This window comes from Anopheles coluzzii, chromosome 2, assembly GCF_943734685.1.
Source record: "Anopheles coluzzii chromosome 2, AcolN3, whole genome shotgun sequence".
Classification (NCBI taxonomy): domain Eukaryota; kingdom Metazoa; phylum Arthropoda; class Insecta; order Diptera; family Culicidae; genus Anopheles; species Anopheles coluzzii.
Window position 1 is genome coordinate 69859390 of NC_064670.1, and position 20423 is coordinate 69879812.

Sequence of the window (20423 nt, forward strand, 5' to 3'; positions counted from 1 at the left end):
CCTCCAAACTTTTCAGCTCGCGGGCCGCAATGCTTAAAAAATAACTATGTTGAGGGCCATTTGACGCTACCTTTAACTGATGAGTGATCGTTTAAATCTCGTTTTTATAAAAAAAATACTAGCTATACTTGTACAGCTTCGTGTTACTAAAGCTTGATTTTTGTCTAAGAAAAGTAAAAACTACAATTTTATTTGAAAAAGTCAAAATAACGTAACATTTATTTTAACTCTGGCAAAGTCATCGTGGGCCGCATTATAAGCTCTTGAGGGCCGCATGCGGCCCGCGGGCCGTAGTTTGGAGACCCCTGACCTAGAACAACAACTCGACATTTTATTCTACCCGTTCATGCGCAGCCAGATCAACGATTCGTTCTTTATGTTAAGATCCATACATTTTTTATCATATTTTGAATTTATTTTAAAATGAATTAAATAAGTTATAAGAAATAAATTAAATAAATTAAATAGTTATAAGAAAATCCTAATTAAATAAATTAGGCTACTGTCGAATGTATCGCAACATCACAAGAAACTAAAACAAGAAACCTATTTCTAAAGATTTTTTTTATGTTTCCTTTAAACGACATTAATCATATTATTAAATGTGTCCAATTTCGAATTTTCGATTCTGCCTTACTCGACCACATGATCGTCATGGGTTCAATCCCATTATGGACCATGGCCCAATACTTAGGACTTAGGACTGACAATCCTGCTACGGGTGAAATCATAAAGTCACTGAAAGCCAAGTCGCAGTAGTGGTAAAGGCAGGCCTTGACCGACAGCGGTTGTTGTGCCAAAGAAGAAGATGTGTGAGTATCAAATAAGGATAATACATCCTTGTGAATGTTGTCCAAAGCAGTAGAAACACGACAATTAAATTCACTTAACAGTTCTGATTTTAGATCCATCAGTGTAACAGATAACTCTTCTAATAAAGTACCTTTCCCACGGTGGCGCACATCCATGCAGCTAGGACATACAGGCCTATTATATTGCGTTCGGCATTCGAGAAGATTCACTCGCACGTTCATTATGTTCCTTTTCGTATCGTTTTGCTAGCGACGTTCCGCTTCGAGTAACTCATCGGCAGATTCGAGTCGACGAAGTAAAAATCGGTACCGTAATGCTCGAACAGGAAGGTGCATTCGAGAGATTTTCTGCACACAGCTCAAGCTGTCGGAAACGCGCAAATTTAACCTCACAAATAATTTAAGCCACTGTCTATGCGTGTAATTAAGTTTAACATAAGTTTTTCAACATTCTCATCACTCATATTTACCCATTTCCAACAAAATTATGGAAAAATTATGGAAATCATTATTTGAAAGAAGTGCTGAATCCGTTTGTTTACACTCACTCCGACCGCCGATTGCTTCGACCAACTGTCAAACACACAGATGCTAGACCAAAAATGTCGACGAAACCTTCATCGATTCGAATGGTGAAAACGATACCAATTTTTCTCCCGTTTGACTCGAGTGCTTCCGACGGAATCGAAAGTCATTCGAGTAAAATAATAGGCCTGATAAACAGAGTAAATGGGAATCAATCCGCTTCAACTCCAGGAATAGCAGCTTCATAAATATCCAGGCACGTGAGATGGTATGAACCGGAGCTGGTTTCGTGTTATAGTCGTTAACTCGTACGACGTAACAACACATGACCGTCATGGGTTCAAGCACCATATGGATCGTGCCGCCATACGTAGGACTGACTATCCTGCTATGGGTAATCCATAAGTGAGGTGATCCATAAGTCACTGAAAGCCAACCCCACAAGTGGTACAGGCAGGCCTTAACCGACAACGGTTGTTGAACCAAAGCAGAAGATGGTACAGTAACCATCACATTTATATGCATCGGTGTCGTTTACAGGAGAAGAACAGGATGGACACACTGCCGACATGGTTGATAGCACACTAATACAGGCTCACTTGACCCGACGATAATCAGCAATAAAATCGGTAAGCAGCGACGACTAATGAACGGATGCAGACTCAAAATACACAGGACACCAACAGTCATGAGATATCGTCAGAGGTGCAGAGCACCACGGTCTATAATCCGGCTGAAGTGCAAAATATTTTGGCTGCGCACAACGTAGAAACAGTGATCGGATCACAACGTTAACATACAGAGCAAACGAAACACAATTGAAACACAACCATACCAATAGTACCAATGCTTTATGATATGATTCTTCACTATCAGCTGTTCATTTAATAAAAAAAAAACATTCGAAAAAAAGAAACCTAGATATAATCGATGCGATCGTTCGTTCAATAAAATGTACTATTATATGATATCGATTCACGCTTCTTTTTAATTTTATGATTAACGTTAGTAGAGATTATCATGACGTAAATCATTAGATCAAGTTGACATTTCACCAATGGCACAGATAAAAGCCCACGTCGTCAATTTAATGCTATTGATAAAAAAAATCTAGATCACCAGTCTAATCCTATTTTAATATCAATTCGATCGGAGTTGAGAAAATGAACTCCAAAGAACTTTTTTTCCAAACTAATCAACACAAAAAAAATCATTAACATCTCGAAATCACGATTTTTATAATAATTTTATATTAAAAATCTTCTCACAGTGTTATGCATAATAATGTAATATAACATTGTTCTGTAGCATTCCCACAAGAATATTTTAAGTAACATACCTGTTTTTTCCTTGATTTCGCACAACACAGCAAACAAAACTGGTTTCATCCTGTGGCAGTTAAGTGTGTGCTTGCGAGCTTGAGCCTCATCCAGGGATTGGTCAGTAATGTTCATGATTTGCTGCAAAATTTCGCCAATATCTTGTTTCCTAGGATCGTTGTCCACTCCTGCTTGACCATCGTTGGTCGGCATGCCATAATTTGGTGGCATTAAGCCACCGTGGCCTCCCATCATTCGATTCGGATCTTCCATTGAGATGATAATTGTGGTAGAGATAGTTCAATTCACAGTTCCTGTCTGAAAAAAAGATAAATGCGGATACAAAATACATTTACTAAAATACACATTTTTTCATTCATAAGCTAAAAGTTACTGTCTTGTTGATGTTAGGTTATATGGTTCTATGATTATATATTATAATGATACCCGTATAAATTTGACCGTTATTTTTCTCATATGCAGGGACAGCCACTGTAGGGAGGGCCGACTTGCAAAATACAACCTCATTATATTGGTACAGAATGTTGGATTTCCTATATTCCTAAATTGAGTGATAGAATTATTATCGTCTTTCAGATAATAAAAAATGGGTGATTGATAGCATCTATTATATCACAGTACAGGTAAGCACAATAATGTTCATTAAGTATAAATATTTTAATACAGTAATTCTTAATTAATTTCTTTTCAAAAATGTATTTTTCTTTATTTTCTTTTTGTATACGGTTTTTTTTTTAATTTTTAGAGTGGCTCCGTGGTACAGTCCTCAGCTAGCACGACTTAACAGTATGTCCGCCGGGGGTTCAATGAACCGTTCCCCCGTAACAAGGACTGACTATCCAGTTACGTGGTCCAATGTACTGATGAGAAAAATGAAGTTTCCGTCGGAATCCATTCCAGCAAGCTCCAAAGTTTTCTGGAACCGATTCCATGCTTCACCGTATGCATGCTTCACGGACAAAGCAAAAGAGACACAGAAAAGTTTCCTCACGGCTACACATGTTCTCTACATGCGTTGTCTATGCGTCTCGCTCGGTATCACAGCGGATTCCTGATTCGACTTCGCAGTAACAATGAAATATACACGCTGTACAACTAAACGACAATATACATGCCATTTTCATTTAGCATCCGTGATCCACACGGAACGCCGAAAACCAAACACCACCGCCCAATATCAAATTCTCGATATTGGCGTTCTTATTTCTTTGAAACTGTCGGAAAAAAGGCGGAAAGAGTTTTACTTGTTGATAAAAGTGGTTTGCGTGCGTTATTGTACCATTAAATGATAAATCGATAAATATTACTGAAAAACATTGAAAATGGTAAATAATCTTGTTTTCCTGATATTTACAATAATAGACATCAAAATGGGCTCTTAGATTGGACCTACGAAAGAAAATTATGTATGATCACAAGAGCGGAATGTTACAAACAATTATTTGTGACAAATACAGGGTGAAAAAATGGACCGATTTGTGCTCAAAATTTCGTTCGACCGGCAAGATTTCTGTATATAATAGAGGTGGAAGACCTAGGTCTACCACTTCAAGAAAGGACTTTATGGTAGTCAGATGCATTTTAAAAAGGATCCTTTCAAATATTCCTTCAAGATTCAAAAGAATTTACAGTTATCGATATCGGACCGGTCGATCAGACGACGAGCCGTTGAAGTCAGATTCTTGTCTCGACGCCATCCGAAGAAACCTCTGATTTCACCAAGGAACCAGAAAAAGATTCTTTTTTGCTCAATCTCATATTGGCTGGGAAATGGAAAAATGCCGGACGGTTCTGTTCAATAATGAGTCGAAGTTCAACATTTTCGGAAGCGACGGGTCATGTACGTTGACCGACTGGAAAACGCTTAGATTCACGGTACTGCCAGATGACAGTGAAACATAGTGGTGGAGGTAATGTAATCGTATGGGATTGTTTTTCTGCGAGCGGCCTTAGTCCAATTCAACGAATCGATGGAATCATGGACCGTTTCATGTACAACAACGTCCTGAAAGATGTTATGCTGCCTCGTGCTGCATTTAATATGCCATTGAAAAGGATATTCCATTAAGATAACAACCCTAACCACACTGCCAAAGTGGTCAAAAAGTAGTTTAAGGAAAACCAAATAGTGGTAATGGACTGACCACCCCTATCTACAGATCTGAACCCAATCAAGAACCTGTGGGAAATCTTAGTGCGTGCTTGCGTTCGCGCTTTCGTGGGTGCGTGCTTGCGTGCGTGCTCGCGTGCGTGCGTGCTCGCGTGCGTGCGTGCATGCGTGCTCGAGCGCGCGCGCGTTTGTGTGTGTGTGTGTGTGTGTGTGTGTGTGTGTGTGTGTGTGTGTGTGTGTGTGTGTGTGTGTGTGTGTGTGTGTGTGTGTGTGTGTGTGTGACGGCTTGTTGGCTTGAAGGCGTTATCATGACGCCGATTGACCGGCAATGCCTTGGAATGGGTTTGGATCGGTAGGTTCATGTGTTGGTCGATTGCATTCCGTTGATATGTCGCGCCACAGCGGGACACCCGACAGCAACAAAGTCATGACAAACTCTTCCCCGGGTGTGGACTGTTGTGCTAAGTTCTTCTTCTTAATATTATTATTATCATTATTGTCATGACGGCCTACGCGACCGTGCAGGCCTTTTCAGGACTTGAGTACCACGTAGCCGGATAGTCAACCCTTGCTACGGCGGACGGTTCATACGCGGTTAGAACCCACAACAGGCATGCAGATATGAGGAATGACGGCGGTGCCGCGGGACCGCTCCTATCCAGCGGTTAACTTGCATACTGCCACATTGTCTCCTTCCCGATGCATACGCTGCAGGCAGGAGGAAGGATGCACCTCCACAACAAAAAAAAAACATCGTCATGAACCAGCGGCGGATCTAACGGTAGACGGACTAGGCGGTCGCCGAAGATCGCTAGTCTGTAGTATGCCGTATGTCTACATACAAGTGGACAGAGTATTAGCGACAAGGGCCGCCGGAACGATGGTCGTTGGGGCCCTGTCGCTGGAGAACCTTCTGCACTCCCCCCCCCCCCCCCCCCCCCCCCGCTGGCAACAATTTTAGGACCTGTGACCGATGTGACCGTAGGGGTTCCATCGCCAACCCCCCCCCCCCCCCCGGCAATTTAAGTTTAATGTTCAATGCATGCCAGTACCCCCTCCTCCCGGTCATCAGCTACTATTTACAGGGGCCTCAACTCGTCTTTCCGCCTAGGGCGCCCCCGATTCCCCAACTCCGCCTCTGTCATGAACACCTTCCTTCGACACACGCACACTCACACCCTTGCGCAGACGGCTCAGCATATCTGTGTAATCTACACCATACGAAAGCAAAAAAGCTTAGTGTAACAAAGTTATGCTTAATGCTTAACACGTCAAGTTCGATGGCAGGCCCCAGGGACTGCCAGTAAACTTTCCAATATGCCGGTTTCACAATCAGCTTGCGTTCTAGATACCGGCGGAATGAAAAGTTGATGAAAATCAGCGCCGGGCTGAATGTGTTAATGCGAATTAGGGTTCTGCGCGTTGCACAGCAAACCCTCTATCGCGCGCTAGCGATTCCGTAGTCATTTTTACATTGCAGCAATTGAACTTATTGCGCTTTTTTGGTTTGATTTGTGAAAATGCAACTTCATCGCCGCAATGTTTGTTAACGGCTTTTTTGAGCACCACAGCTACTCATGAGCATTGACCACACGCGAGAAAGCGCTATGATGGGAAAAAGCACGGACGACGGCTGACAGCGATAGACCGTCTGACTAGTGATGGGTAAAATTGGCAAAAATCCGGAGTCGACTCCGATCCGATTCCAGTAATAAGGGAATCGACTCCGGAAGGTAGGTCCGCGCTTCAATATCCGGAGTCGTTCGGAATCGTCCGGAGTCATTCGGAGTCGTCCGGAGTCGTTCGGAGTCGTTCGGAGTCGTCCGGAGTCATTCGGAGTCGTCCGGAGTCGTCCGGAGTCATTCGGAGTCGTTCGGAGTCGTCGGAGTCGTCCGGAGTCGCCCGGAGTCGGAGTCATCCGGAGTCATCCGGAGTCGTTCGGAGTCGTTCGGAGTCGTCCGGAGTCATTCGGAGTCGTCCGGAGTCGTCCGGAGTCATTCGGAGTCGTTCGGAGTCGTCGGAGTCGTCCGGAGTCGCCCGGAGTCGGATTCGTCCGGAGTCGTTCGGAGTCGTTCGGAGTCGTTCGGAGTCGTTCGGAGTCGTTCGGAGTCGTCGACTCCGGACGACTCCGGTCGACTCCGGACGACTCCGAACGACTCCGTCTCCGGGCGGATTTAGTGGTTCCATTTTGCCGGAGTCGGAATCGGACTAACAATAATCGGAGTCGGATCGGAGTCGTGGGTGCGCTCCATACAGCACATCACTACGTCTGACGCAACACATCCAAACCTTCGACAGTGCGCTCAGGCGAGGGGTATGAGGCGGAGCCAGGGACGAGAAGCTCGACGAGCTGCTTGACAAACTTGCCGTTGGAGGGAAAAAGCAGGCATGATAAAATTCTCCGAACGGCATGATTTCTTCCGTCGCTTTACGCAGCGGGGACGGAATCGAATGTCATTCGAGTAAAATAATAGGCATGTATGCCTCGCCGAAACAAGGCCGAAATTGAAAATAACGAAATACTACGAAATACTAAAACCAAATTGAATTTGACATACAACACGCGAAGTTGCACTTGTTTTGTCTAAGAAGAAATCATTGAGTTTTTTTCATTAATTTTTTTGTATGATTAATAATATTTTTGTTTCAATGAACACGAAATATGCTGTTTCTACAAATTCAAAAACATTTGTAACACGATTCACTTTCTATAAACCTTCAATAAGAGTATATTTATTGAGATTTAATGGTTGCACTTGTTTTGTCCAATACTGTAACATTCCACGGAACGACTGATGACGAATCTTTCCCCCTTCATCGTCAAAAAAAGATCGCAAACCTTTTTGCGTTTTCATATCACGATTCTTTTGTGGATTCTAAAATGGCAATTTACACATCTACATTTGTGTTTGCCGAACCAAATTTACTCATCGGTTTTCCGTTGCCATCAAGGTGTTATAAATGACAAGGTGTTGTTCAGAGCAAAATGACATTTCTCGACTTGACATATCTCTTCCGGGGGCTCCGGTATAAAAATCGGGGAGGGCTGGTGCGGGGTAATGAAATTTGTATGCAGAGAGTGACAGTTGTCCCCCACAATGTCGCCCAGCAAAAGCGATAAAAATCAAACTTCTAAATACATTATCCTTGGTTGCCATAGGAAACCGTAACGAAAAACTTTGACAACTATTGTGGTCCAACCTGACTACGCAGTTCTGGCTACCTGAGAGCTCCACACACCGACAGCAGTCGAGCTAGGCTAAGTTAACCTTTAAGTTGGCAACCGGATATCCGGGTATTATTTTCAACTTCGAACCGCTATAACTTTTGATTCATTGCTTTTATTGACCTATAATTTTCCGTAGCCTCCCAACTTTTAAATTAGGATTTTTTGGTGCATAAGTTGTAATTTTAAACAGCCTGTAAGTATTTTATTTTGAATTTTTTTTTACTTTACCACGTAAGTTGGCAACCAGCATACCCGGGTATTCCATACATTTTGTATGGAGAATGACGTTTCTCTTCTTCCTCTTTTCGTATTGTGCTTATTTTCGAGTCAAATTCAAGCGATTCCAAATTTCAATTTGACCGTTAGTTTTATAATAAAATGAAAAAAACTTAATGAATAAATCAAATAGAAGATAATATATGGTCGGCAATACTTGCTTACAGCATTAAAATATAGAAAGCATTGCTTACCTATGAAAATCGTTAATTTTTTGCATAAAAACGTGTGGAATACCCGGGAATGCCGGTTGCCAACTTACGTGTGTAAATCTGGTTGCCAACTCTACGGTTAAACGGGCCCGTCATAGCATTAGAAATAGTAAATAAGTTTTTATAATAATTGGTGTCGATGCATATGAGTCTTGGTCGTTATTGTTTGTATTGTTTTAACCCCTGTGTATCCAACGCAAAAGTGGCGAAGAGGTTTTAAAGTGTTGTATGCTACATTTTAACTTGAAAATTCGTGTGTTAGAACGTACCCGCCCGCCATCCCGTTGATTTTTTCCCTGTTCGTCGATACACTTTATTACAGTGTTGTCATACGCGCCGCAATTTCCGTGATAAAATTGCACCATCATGGAAAAGTCACAGGATGAATAGCCTGGGAGGAGATCCACCAGCAGATGAACAACGGTGTTTATCCGAATTGTGTAATACTGCATCCGTTTTTCATTAGCAGCCTGCCACACCCTCACAAGTAAATTCATTATCACAAAATGTGTCAAACTCGCCAACACTCACCCCAACAACATTAGCAGCATCATCAGAAGGGTCAATTATGCTACAAACGTTGAAACTAATGCCAAATGGCCCACCAAATGGCCGAGCAGCAACAAATTATGGCTTAACAAATTATGGGAATTATGGCCAATACGCTTTGCGCTGCCCGTACTGCTTCTGTGTACTATCAAAATGTACGGGGACTGCGCACGAAAGTCGATCAGTTTCGGCTATCGGTGTTGGCTAACTTCGATATAATTGTGCTTACAAAAACCAGGCTAGACCCTAGTCTACCTTCGACTTAAGTGTTGATAGCTTCCGAGTCTACCGCTGCGATCGTAACGTTGGCAACAGTACATGCTCTCGTGGCGGTGGTATGTTGATTGCAGGCTGCACTGGCAATCGTTCCGATTGATGCCATGACCCCCAGTTTACCGCTAATCGACGAGTCTTCGGTTTTAAAGCGTTTAGCCGTCTGAAGCCATCGTTTGCCCCGGGACCTGCAGGGATTCTTCACTGAAGCGCTGCGGAGCTGCGTTTGCGCCTATCGTGACGTCGATCTTCCGCGACTAGGTAAGGTTGGGGATCTATCCTTGTTCCAGTGCATAAAAAAGGGGACAAATCTAGTGCCCTTAACTACCGCGGCATCATGTCGCTTTGCGCCTGCGCTAAGGTTTTCGAGCTGCTAGTATACGAGCCACTTCTCGCCGCTGCTTCGAATTATATCAGCCCAGCACAACACCGATTTATCCCCAAGCGATCATCCATCACCAACCTGCTTGAGTTTGTCAGCCTCTGCCACAGGACAATCGATGCCGGCGTACATATTGACACGGTCTATACGGACATCAACGCTGCCTTCGACAGCATTCCACACGCCTTGTTTCTCGCGAAGCTTCAGACGCTTAGACTGCCCGTGCAGCTGCTGGTCTGGATGCGCTCCTACCTTGCTGGTCGCTCATATTGCGTGAAAATGGGACCCCATACGTCGCCCGTATTGCTGCTTCATCGGGGGTGCCAGAATGGAGCAACCTTGGACCGCTGTTGTTCGTCATTTATATTTATATAAATGACGTAACTCGGATGCTTCCTCCGCATGGCCACCTACTATACGCGGACGAATCGAAGCTGTTCCTGCCGATCCGCGACCGGTCACATCAAATCCGCCTTCAAGTCACCCTTAGTGCTTTCCAGGCCTTACGCTCTAAGAGTGATCTTGAATTATGCTTTGAGAAATATGTTGTTGTTAAGTTTGCGAAAAAGCGGTGCACCTTGGTGTACAACTAGGCGTTAGATGGATCTACTACCGAGCGCAAAAGATATGTCAGTGACCTTGGAGTGCTCCTTGACGAGAAGAGAAGTGCGTGAAGTTGAGCTTCCACGACCAGCTAGAGCATGTTGTCGCTAAGGGAAACCAATTGATCGGTTTACTAAAACAAATTGCGCGTAACATCACTGACCCAGTCTGCATCTAGACGCTGTACTGTGCTTTGGTACGGTCAGGTCAGTACTGGAGTACGCTTCGGTAGTTTGGTGGCCAACAGCTGCTCGCCCTCTGGCCCGTCTGGAGTCGGTCCAGAGCAGATTCACGAGGTTCGCTTTGCGCTTCTGGAGTGTCCAAGTAGATTATGATGGGCGCTGTGCGCTGCTAGGCCTTGAGTCACTGAAGCAACGCAATTACAACGCACAGAGATTGTTTGTTGCAGGACTACTTGACAACCGCGTGGACTCGCAGATACTACTTTCTGGGCTGAATTTTTACGTCCCATCGCGATCCCTCCGTTCCAGGTTGATGCTTAACGTAGAGGGTCGCCGAAGACGTTTTGGCGACTCTGATCCCTTTTTACGTATGTGTCGTGCATTTAATGTCGTTTGTTATCGCCACCATCTGACATGTCGCGCGCCGCGTTTATGAACTGCATTCGTGCCGTGCGGCCTACTGTATTTTAATTTATTTTTACGGCTTTTAAGTTCATTAATATTTGTATATCTTATTTGTAGCCCCGCTTCGAGAGGGCCACAAAAGACCCGTTGAATTTAAAAAACAAATATCAAAAATATCAAACTTTGGCAGCAATATTAGCAACCGGCACCTCAACAGCAGCAGCCAAATGACAAATAATTTGGAGCAGATTATGGATATTTCAGCAAACAACAATACCGAATTCAGGTTCGATGCCGAGTCGGGGGTAATGTTTGATGCATGGTATTCGCGATACGAGGACCTATTCGCGAACGATGCCTCTCGTCTTGATGACAGGGCAAAAACTTGGCTGCTAGTGCATAAACTGGGAACAGCAGAGCATCAGCGCTTCATGAATTTTATCCTGCCCAGTTTGCAATTTTCAAAAGCTATAACTTCTTTTTTGACATGCTGAATACCTGTTAATCAAACGTTACAAATGTTTGCAAATAGCAAAGTCTGATGGTGAAGACATCCTTGCATACGCTTAATAGAGCCTGTGAAAATTTCGAGCTGGCGGCATGTATGAGAAAGAATCAATTTAAGTGCCTGATATTTTCCTGTGGTTTGAAGGATGAGGAAGATGCAGAGATGTGAACCAGGCTGTTGGCTGAAATAGAAAGAAAAAATGATCTAACACTCGAACAACTCGCGGCTGAGTGCCAACGAATTGCCAGTCTAAAGGATAGTAATACGCTTGCATTAGGGAATGACGAGCAGGTGTTAGCGATTCGAAGAGGAACCCAAAATATTGCATCACGTCACGATCAGTACCATCAGAACCGTATCACAGGTCACAAAACGCATTACAAAAGCTGCCCTCATTCTCATGTTGGTTATGTGGAGACGCGTGGTCACGCGATTGTTCGTACAGAACGCATCAATGCTAAAATTGTCATCGTGAAGGTTATTGCAAGAGGGCTATATTCATCAGAAAAAATATCGGAATTTTTATCGTAGGCCTTATGTGACTAATTTCGAAACCGTTAATTCTTGCAGTATTCGGCCAAATATGTACATCTAAAGATAAATGTGTTGGGCCGGTCTGGTGGTACAGTAGTCAACTCGAACGACTTAACTACATGCCCGTCATGGGTTCAAGCTCCGAATAGACCGTACCCCCATACGTAGGACTATATTACTATATATATACAGTAATATTTTGTATATTTTATACACATTTTCGAAGCTGATGAAATTTTTTTTATTGGAAATAGATCACAAAGCATTTTCAAAACGTTACATATCTCTCTATTCATGTTGTTGTTATTCTTGCTAATTATGTCTCTTTTATTCTTAATTTCTTTTTTGTTTTAAATATTTTCTTCTTATCCGCTGCTTATTTTCCTTTCACTATGGATTTCCATTCTGTTACATCCTTTTCTATTTCCCCTTAGTTTTGTTAAGTTACAGTTAGTTTAGTACCAATAGGGCTAACTAGGTTTTAAGCAATTATATGTTCAACCCCAGAGGCAGACATATTGAAATTAATAAATGAAATGAAATGAAATACCTCTAATTTCAATTCACTTGAAGCATTTAAAGCAAAATTTATTCACAACTCGTTGCAAATCCAAATATCCAAATTTATCAGCGCAAAACCTCGCGGATTTCTCCCCATGCGTGGTACGTTATTTTAAAACTGAGCGCCAAGTGAGCGCCTTCTGACAACCACTGCTAACGAATATCGTCGTTCGAAGCCGGTACTCGTCCCGACTGTCGAAGAGACTTCGACGAAAAGGCGAAAAAAGTTCTTGCCCTCACAACCTAAAAAAGTTCTTACCTCACAGCTTATATTACAGCCATAAAACATGTAAACAAAAAGGGCATGGCACCCAGGGAAACATAAACAAAAATGGTCTGGCACTCAAAGTGTTAAAAGAGTATATACAACCAGTCCCCGAGATACACGGTTAATGGGGACCGGAAACGGCCGCAAAATACCGCGTATCTCGAATTTCCACTTAAAGTGGAATCTCGTGATTTCCAGGCTAAATATACCAAATTTTCGTGTAATGTAGGGGATGGTTTTAGCCACCAAATTAATTATTTGATATTATTTTCACTGAATTTAACAGTATTAGACCTTTTGAAATGGTTTTTACATTCGATCAAAAGAGAAATTATTTGGCATTTTGCAATTGATGTGTGAAATCAATACAATTTGTTCAAAGAACTGTCAAAGAACAATTTTTCGGGTCGTGTACCGAGGGCTTTAGGTTTCCAGCCTGACAAAAAACAAACGCTTACTCGTCACACGGTCGATCAGTTCATGTATTCTACTTTTAGTTGAAGCAAAAATGTATTGTCAAGAAAAGTTTAACACTGTTTGTTTGAAATTATATTGTAATATAGATTTATACACCAAACAACGAATCACATCAAACATTCTCTAACAATATTTTCAATCGTTATCAAAATAATCGCATTCCAAAGCATACAAACAATATCGTAACAAAACATTCCAGAACGATTGGTGCATAGTTTTGAGATCTTCCCAAGGCTGAGCAATAAAATAGAATAAAATATACAAACGTGGTTAAGATGGTACAAATTGGATTTCCCTGATCTACCAATACATCGTGTGAATTTGTAATATCTGAACATTGTTAAGCCGAACAGAGTAATACTAGAGCCGAATAATTATGTATTAGTTTTAAATAAATGCTTTCCTACAAATTAGGAATTATAAAAGAGGCCAAAAATAATCAAATGAAAATAATTCAAATATTCTTCAAGCAACAAACTATATAAAAATTTCCGACCGAAAGTATATTCCTCAGTAGAAAAATATCAAATATCAGTTATGATGAAATAATAAAAAAACTTCGAAGAAAAAGTGATAAGAACATGTACTGGATTTTGGGCAGAATGCCATGTTGATTACAAGAAGAGACCAGAATCTCCGTCTTATATTTTATGTAAGACCATATTTATATATGGTTATATTTACCAGAATCTCCGTCTTCTCTACCTATTGGAGATGAGAAAAGTGGCAAACTAACATAAACATATAAAATATGCTACTTTATGGCATCGTACCGCCATTGTCAATAAAATTGAGGTCTTTATGACTACCTTGCGACCTTCCTCCATGTTTCTGGTACTGTAAAATTATTCATAAATAGGGGAAGGAAACGAGTTATACCGCTCAGGTCCAATTACAGCGTTTCGGGACAGAAGAGACAGCCATGTAGCTTTTCCAATAGTTGTGAAAGTGACGAAAACATATGCAGAGCAAGTTATAGGATTATAACGCACTCTTTTAAATTTGTTTGTCTGCTAGATGTTATGCTGGTATGTAAGACATAGTATGAATTCCTCTTTCCAATAGTTGTGAAAGTGACGAAAACATATGCAGAGCAAGTTATAGGATTATAACGCACTCTTTTAAATTTGTTTGTCTGCTAGATGTTATGCTGGTATGTAAGACATAGTATGAATTCCTAAAGCTACCAAATAGAAAATATTATATTCACAATACTAGCTTAGATTTTTAAGAGATCCTCAATGGCTGACCGTATTATATTAAGGAATTGTTAAGGGAAACACTGCTACGTACCACTGAACTTTTGAAACAATAAACAAATTTAATAAACTGTGTAGTGTATAACTATTATAACCATACAAATAATGGATGTAATATGTAGCTAAACTGACTAACTGTAAACCAAATGTAACATCTACTTACTTAATCATTACTAATTTACTTACTGAAACAATACATACTAAAAATGAATAACATGCTCTTTTGATCACTTTTCCTTTACAAATAATAATAATAAATTCACTAAGTATTTGAGTGCATAGTTGATACAGTGCAGTCGCAGCTTGGCACTGGATAAGTATTTCCAGACAGCTCCGCATTTCATACACACTATCAAATAATACTACGACACCACAACTAACGCTCTTCTCACGTCATGGTTTGAAGGGCGAAAAGGGGCCGAAGGCCCAAATCGTTAACAATACAACCATACAGAGACGAAGCCGACACGCGCAGCCGATCGGACCCATTAGCAGTTACGCGCTGTTCAGCGATAACGAAGAAGAGCTCCCCAAAAACAGGAAAAGCCGGCTATCCCCAAGTTGGTGAGTAACACCAACACAACCAACGCGTCCGGAAGAGACACATGCAAAATACCACCGATAGTGGTCAAAACTTCGTCCGTAGCCTTTGTTCTTGCCGTTCCGTTATTGCCGCAGGTGCATTGCACTACAACACACGACGCCGACGTATGATGGTACAATCGTCCAAGATACTAACACCAGTGACTTTAGAACCGTATTGAGTCACTTAATAAACAAATTTGCCCTTCCATACATATCAGTTGGAAGAAGATAGAACAACCAAAATCGTGTTCTGCGGTTTACATGACCTTCCAACCGAAGAAGTGGATAGCTTTTTAAAATCCAAAAATCGTTCGATCGCGCCCGGCAGGACGTTTTGGGAAATCATCGAACGTTCGGTGATACAGTGGTGCTGCTATTTGGCGACTTCCGACAGATACTGCCAATCGTTCCGCATGGGACCTACGTCCAGGTTCTGCTGCAGAGCATGCTGTGGGGCAAATTTAGTGTATTGCGTTTGCGGGAAAACATGCGTGTGCAGACAGCCCAAACTATACAAGATGCTGAAGAGCGAAGAGAGTTCGCAAAATTTCAACTCCGCATCGGCGAAAGTCATGCGACATACGGCATACGACATTCCCGGGTTTCGATATGGCCTATGCCAAGATACCACAGGACTTGATATCACCTGGAACATCTGATCCGAAAGGTAAAGTAAACTTATCGCAAAGAGTGTGATGTGTTTGTAACCTGCCATTTTAACTAGTCCTATAACAAATATATACAGGCGTCCCCCGAGTTACGACCCCCTCGAGTTACGACGATTCGCAGATACGACGATTTTGATTTTGACAGTGAAAAGTTGTCAGTGAGAAGAAATTGATGTATTTTTTTGAATTTCTGTGCTGAAAACCGTTACAAGCACATTTCCAAAGATTCTACAACTAGCCGATCTTTGATATTTATATCGCGTAAACGACTTTCGGTGTAAAATTAATACATTATCAAACATTGTTGCAAATAAAAATCACGATATCATAGATTTCGCCTCTTCAACTTCGGTTTTAAACTTAACTTTGACAGATATTCGACATACGACTATTTCGACTTACGCCTTGCTTTGGGCCATTTTTTCGGTCCCAAATACAGTCGTATCTCGGGGGACACCTGTAATACAGCAGGGCTTCTTGGACCATTTCGCTTAAAAAATAACGACTGTTGCAGCGTGTGCATACTATGAAACAGAATAGTGTAGCCCCTAACCAGAGTATTTTGATCAGACTACTTTGTCTCTCTTTTTTTCATTTTTGCACACTTTCTCTCTCGCTCTACTTATCATATTGCTATCTTACTTTTTTATTCATTATTCTTCACCGTTTTCCATGTTTTACCAGTTCAATGAAACAATTAGTTCTCTGTATAATTTTTGGAGTGTAATAATGATCAAAGAAAAGCAGGATAAAGAAAGATTATCCAATTCAATCCGAATATGTTTTCAAATTTTATATTTAAATTTTCAACAGTACAACAAAAGAAACAAGCCAGGAACGCTTAATAATATTGGTGAAAGATATTTACGGAGTCTGTCACCATAAGTGAAACATGGATTGACCTCTGAGGAGAAACAAATTCAAACGAGATAAAGAAAGAGTTTTTGTTTTTTGCGAGGTTTTTTAGCATTTCCCTCTTAACTGGTATAAAGTAAGATATATGTTTCAGAATTTTGAACGAGAGTATGAGGGAACATGTTAGTAAATGTGGTAAATAAAACCATGCTCCCTTACATCAGGATACACACCCCGGCACAGCTTTGCCATTGGACCATAATAACAAAATTTGGGAATAAACTAAAAAGTATAAGTGGAATTACGAACCACAGAAGCGATAACAAACTGGTCCATAAAATGAACAGGAAAAAGAGAATAATCATGAATAGTTTTTTATATAATCTTTTATATAAGGATAACAGGTTGTCCCATGATGTATCTAAGAACTGTACGCACTTTGGCATCAAAATAATAAATAGATACTCTGTGACCCTGTGTTGAAGACTTAATTCGATTGCAAAACCCTTTAACCGGGCTAAATTAATTAGTTTTACAAAAAGGTTCTCATTTTCAATCTTTCACTGTAGAGCGTTACTTTTTCACTCTATAGTGAGATGATGTTGGTTAGTGAGTTGATGTTAGGTGCGGATAGCTTGGATTGTACCAGGACAATAGCGTTTAACCAAGAGACCAAGGTCCTTGAAAGAGAACAGGTCGAAGCGTTTAGAGTAAAATGACAGAAAGCCATGGGAAAATTTTGACAGTTAAAGTGAACATTGTTTATGTTTAGCGATGGACGTTGCTATGGAGCGAATGGAAGTTTTGTTCAGCATTTTGCACTCATTTCCTTTTAGAATATTATAAAAAATAGAATCTAATTAGAATATTACATGGCTGATTGAATCCATGGATCTCATTTATCATTCGTCGCCGGGTTATAAGTAAAAGACGGTATGCATATTGTATCAGTGTGTGTCGATTGGATGTTTCATTTTACTCTCAGTGTTTCATTGAAAGTAAATAGGACTTCTTTTACCCAGTTGGAACATGTTAAACTTTTCGTTTTCCCAGCAGGACCGCTGAAAACGGTAGTGGTTTGTGGTCACTCAATGGCAAACAATCAAAAAGATTATCAACGTTTCTGAACACAGAGTAGACTGCAATTACGCCTCCTTAATTCTCCAGAAGTGATTGACCACAAGAAATTTAACCAATATAATCTTCCTAATAGTAAATTCGTCCACTTTTCCGCGTTAACTATTAGCCGTATGTTTGTAAACACTTTTTCATGAAACTGTCAAAAGCGACCTGAAAATGGCAACCTAGCAACGGGCTTTGCATCGACCTGTTCTCCTTAATAGATCTTGCAAGAGACATTGCGTTTTAACCAAGTAGGCGTTAGACGAAAAACGACATCCATGTTTTATCGTCTAACTAGAGTCGCCAACAAATGTGCGAAGGAAAGCAGTAATTATCAAACTGATAAAGAAGATAGAAATCGCGAATTAGTTTTTCAGTGACTTAATGTGAATTGATGCGATATTGTGAAGATTGTGTATTGTGATTACTAGAAGATTGAATATAAGAATGTAAAGTGAAAGCGACCCAATAAGCATGTCCGCCATGGTTCCACGCCCTGAAAGTATTGCACATGAAAATTAAGAAAAAGACTGAAGCAGAGGCAAAGTGAATCATAATTGGAAATATTGAGAAATAAGATAAAGAAGCAATCCGGGTTGTATTTTTGCCGCTATCGGGTTTCTTGCCGGTTAAGCATATTGGATCATACAGGGGCGACCACCATAAGTCGGACACCTCATATATTCACCAATCTCTTTGCGACACCCTGGACAGTTGTTTTGACGATTTATTGAAAAACTTTTATCAACGAATCAGTTGAATATTAAAATAAATATTAACCGTCAATTCGATGGCATATTGGCATTTTCCTTTAATCCCGATAGAGGGCATTATCGAAGTGAAGTCGTGTGGCTATCTGCTGATAACGATCAGGTCGAGCAGTTCCGATAGTACAAATATTTCCAATCATGGCGGATTACGATCTTGTTATTTTTTCACTGTAGTCATTTTTAGCTACAATAAAATAACGTTGCTTTAAGAAACCCTTTTGTATCTCACATTGATTGTTAATTCGGGCGAAAGAATGAATTATGTTGGTAACGTCTCAATAGCATAGTTTAGGACCCTCTTCGATGCTAAGTCCTAGCAAACAATCAGATCGATATCTTAAAAATTCACGATAACCATCCATAAATGTAAGAAAAAGCATGAAATTTTAAAAATGTCCTCTTAACATGCCAACATTGGCCATAATGGTACCAAAATCGTTTAATATCAGTTATTACAGGTCAATCGATCTTCCAAATTAAGTAATATAGTAATTTTGAAGAGAGTATTATTGTTAGTCATAATTTAAAAGTTATAAAACCTCTAATCTTATGGTCGGTGGCTGCCAATGTCTCTGGCAATATAGAAGCTTTGGTGTGCACTTTTGAGTACGTATATTTGTCATTCTGTCGCGAAGCGCGAGCATTGCCTTTCTGTGAAAAAATCACAAACCCGCGACAATTTCGGTTGCCTTTGATTTTGTTCTAAAACTTAGAAGTTTTTTTTAGAACAAAGAGCTCCCAGAAAATTTGTCGCGGTACAAAATTTGGTCATCTAGAAGCAGTGTTAAGCGGAACATTTACAAATGGGAAGAAATGATGAACTATTGACTGAAAATTAACAAAACAGTTGATATTGAAGTTTTTTAATGGATTTAGTTGCGATTATGTACACGTTATTTGTTTACATTGCACATCAGCTAGTTGCTATGATGCATTATCTGGCAGATATTTCACCTGTCAAATACAGTGAACCCTCTCTTATTTGACACCTCTCCAATTTGAAAAACCTCTCTTATTCGAACATTTTGCACAGTCCCTTGATGTCCAGTACATTTTTGTTCCTCTAATTTAGAAAACCTCTGAAATCTGTGTCCCTCTTATTTGTGTATGGTGTTGCCATGGTTATTGAATGATGTATGCTCAAATTGGTAATCCTATTCGCAGTTTCCTATAGCAACAGTTAAGCCTGCATACAGGGTTTCGAATCATATAAGGGAATAGTTCAATCAGGGGAATGTTGCAAATCGGTAGGGGAATATTGCATGCGCTGTGGAGCTGTCATCAGACTGTGGGTGCCGCTGTAAATACCTTAAAATATTTTCGTCAATCTAACTAACTTATCATGTTTAATTATGGCTCCGCAGCAGGATTTCTTTAGTTTATCATGTGTACAGCAGAATCCCACACGAAAACAACTCCAAACGAGGTTTTTAAGAAACATCATCGGTATCAATTCGAAGCTTTTTACACCGGCACCCACCGTCTGATGACAGCTCCCCAGTACGCTTGCAACATTCCCCTAATCGATTGCAAAACTCCCCTAAGTGATTGCAAACATCCACAGCTTACTTGCAACATTCCCCTACCGATTTGCAACATTCCCCTAAGTGGTTGAACTATGAACTAAGTCTCCAAATAATAAACACCGAACATTATACGAAGGACGTGGAATTTGGTTTGATATCCAATCGGACGATACCAATAAATTGTGGGAACTAACCAATAATCTTTGGAATACGATGAATAAATCGTAAGACGAGCCCAAAAAATTATGGGAACTGACCAATAAATCGTAGAAAACCCTGTATTGGTACTATGGTCATAATTGGTAAACTTAACCTATCTGACTTAGCGACATCCTAGACAGTTTTTGTTTTGTTTTATTGATGCATTGATATTTTTGAAGACTTCTCCACAT

The 20423-nt window shown here is 40.7% G+C and overlaps 1 protein-coding gene across 6 annotated transcripts in view; it reads right to left on the minus strand.

The window, feature by feature from the left end:
* Window positions 1-20423, minus strand: part of LOC120947325 (homeobox protein extradenticle) — a 38912-nt gene that overhangs the window by 9764 nt on the left and 8725 nt on the right. For all 6 annotated transcript variants that reach the window (XM_049607530.1, XM_049607531.1, XM_049607529.1 and 3 more), the window contains one exon: window positions 2677-2974. In XM_049607530.1, coding sequence (XP_049463487.1) covers window positions 2677-2929 — 253 coding nt within the window. In that variant the 5' untranslated portion in view covers window positions 2930-2974. The remainder of the gene's footprint in view (window positions 1-2676; window positions 2975-20423) is intronic.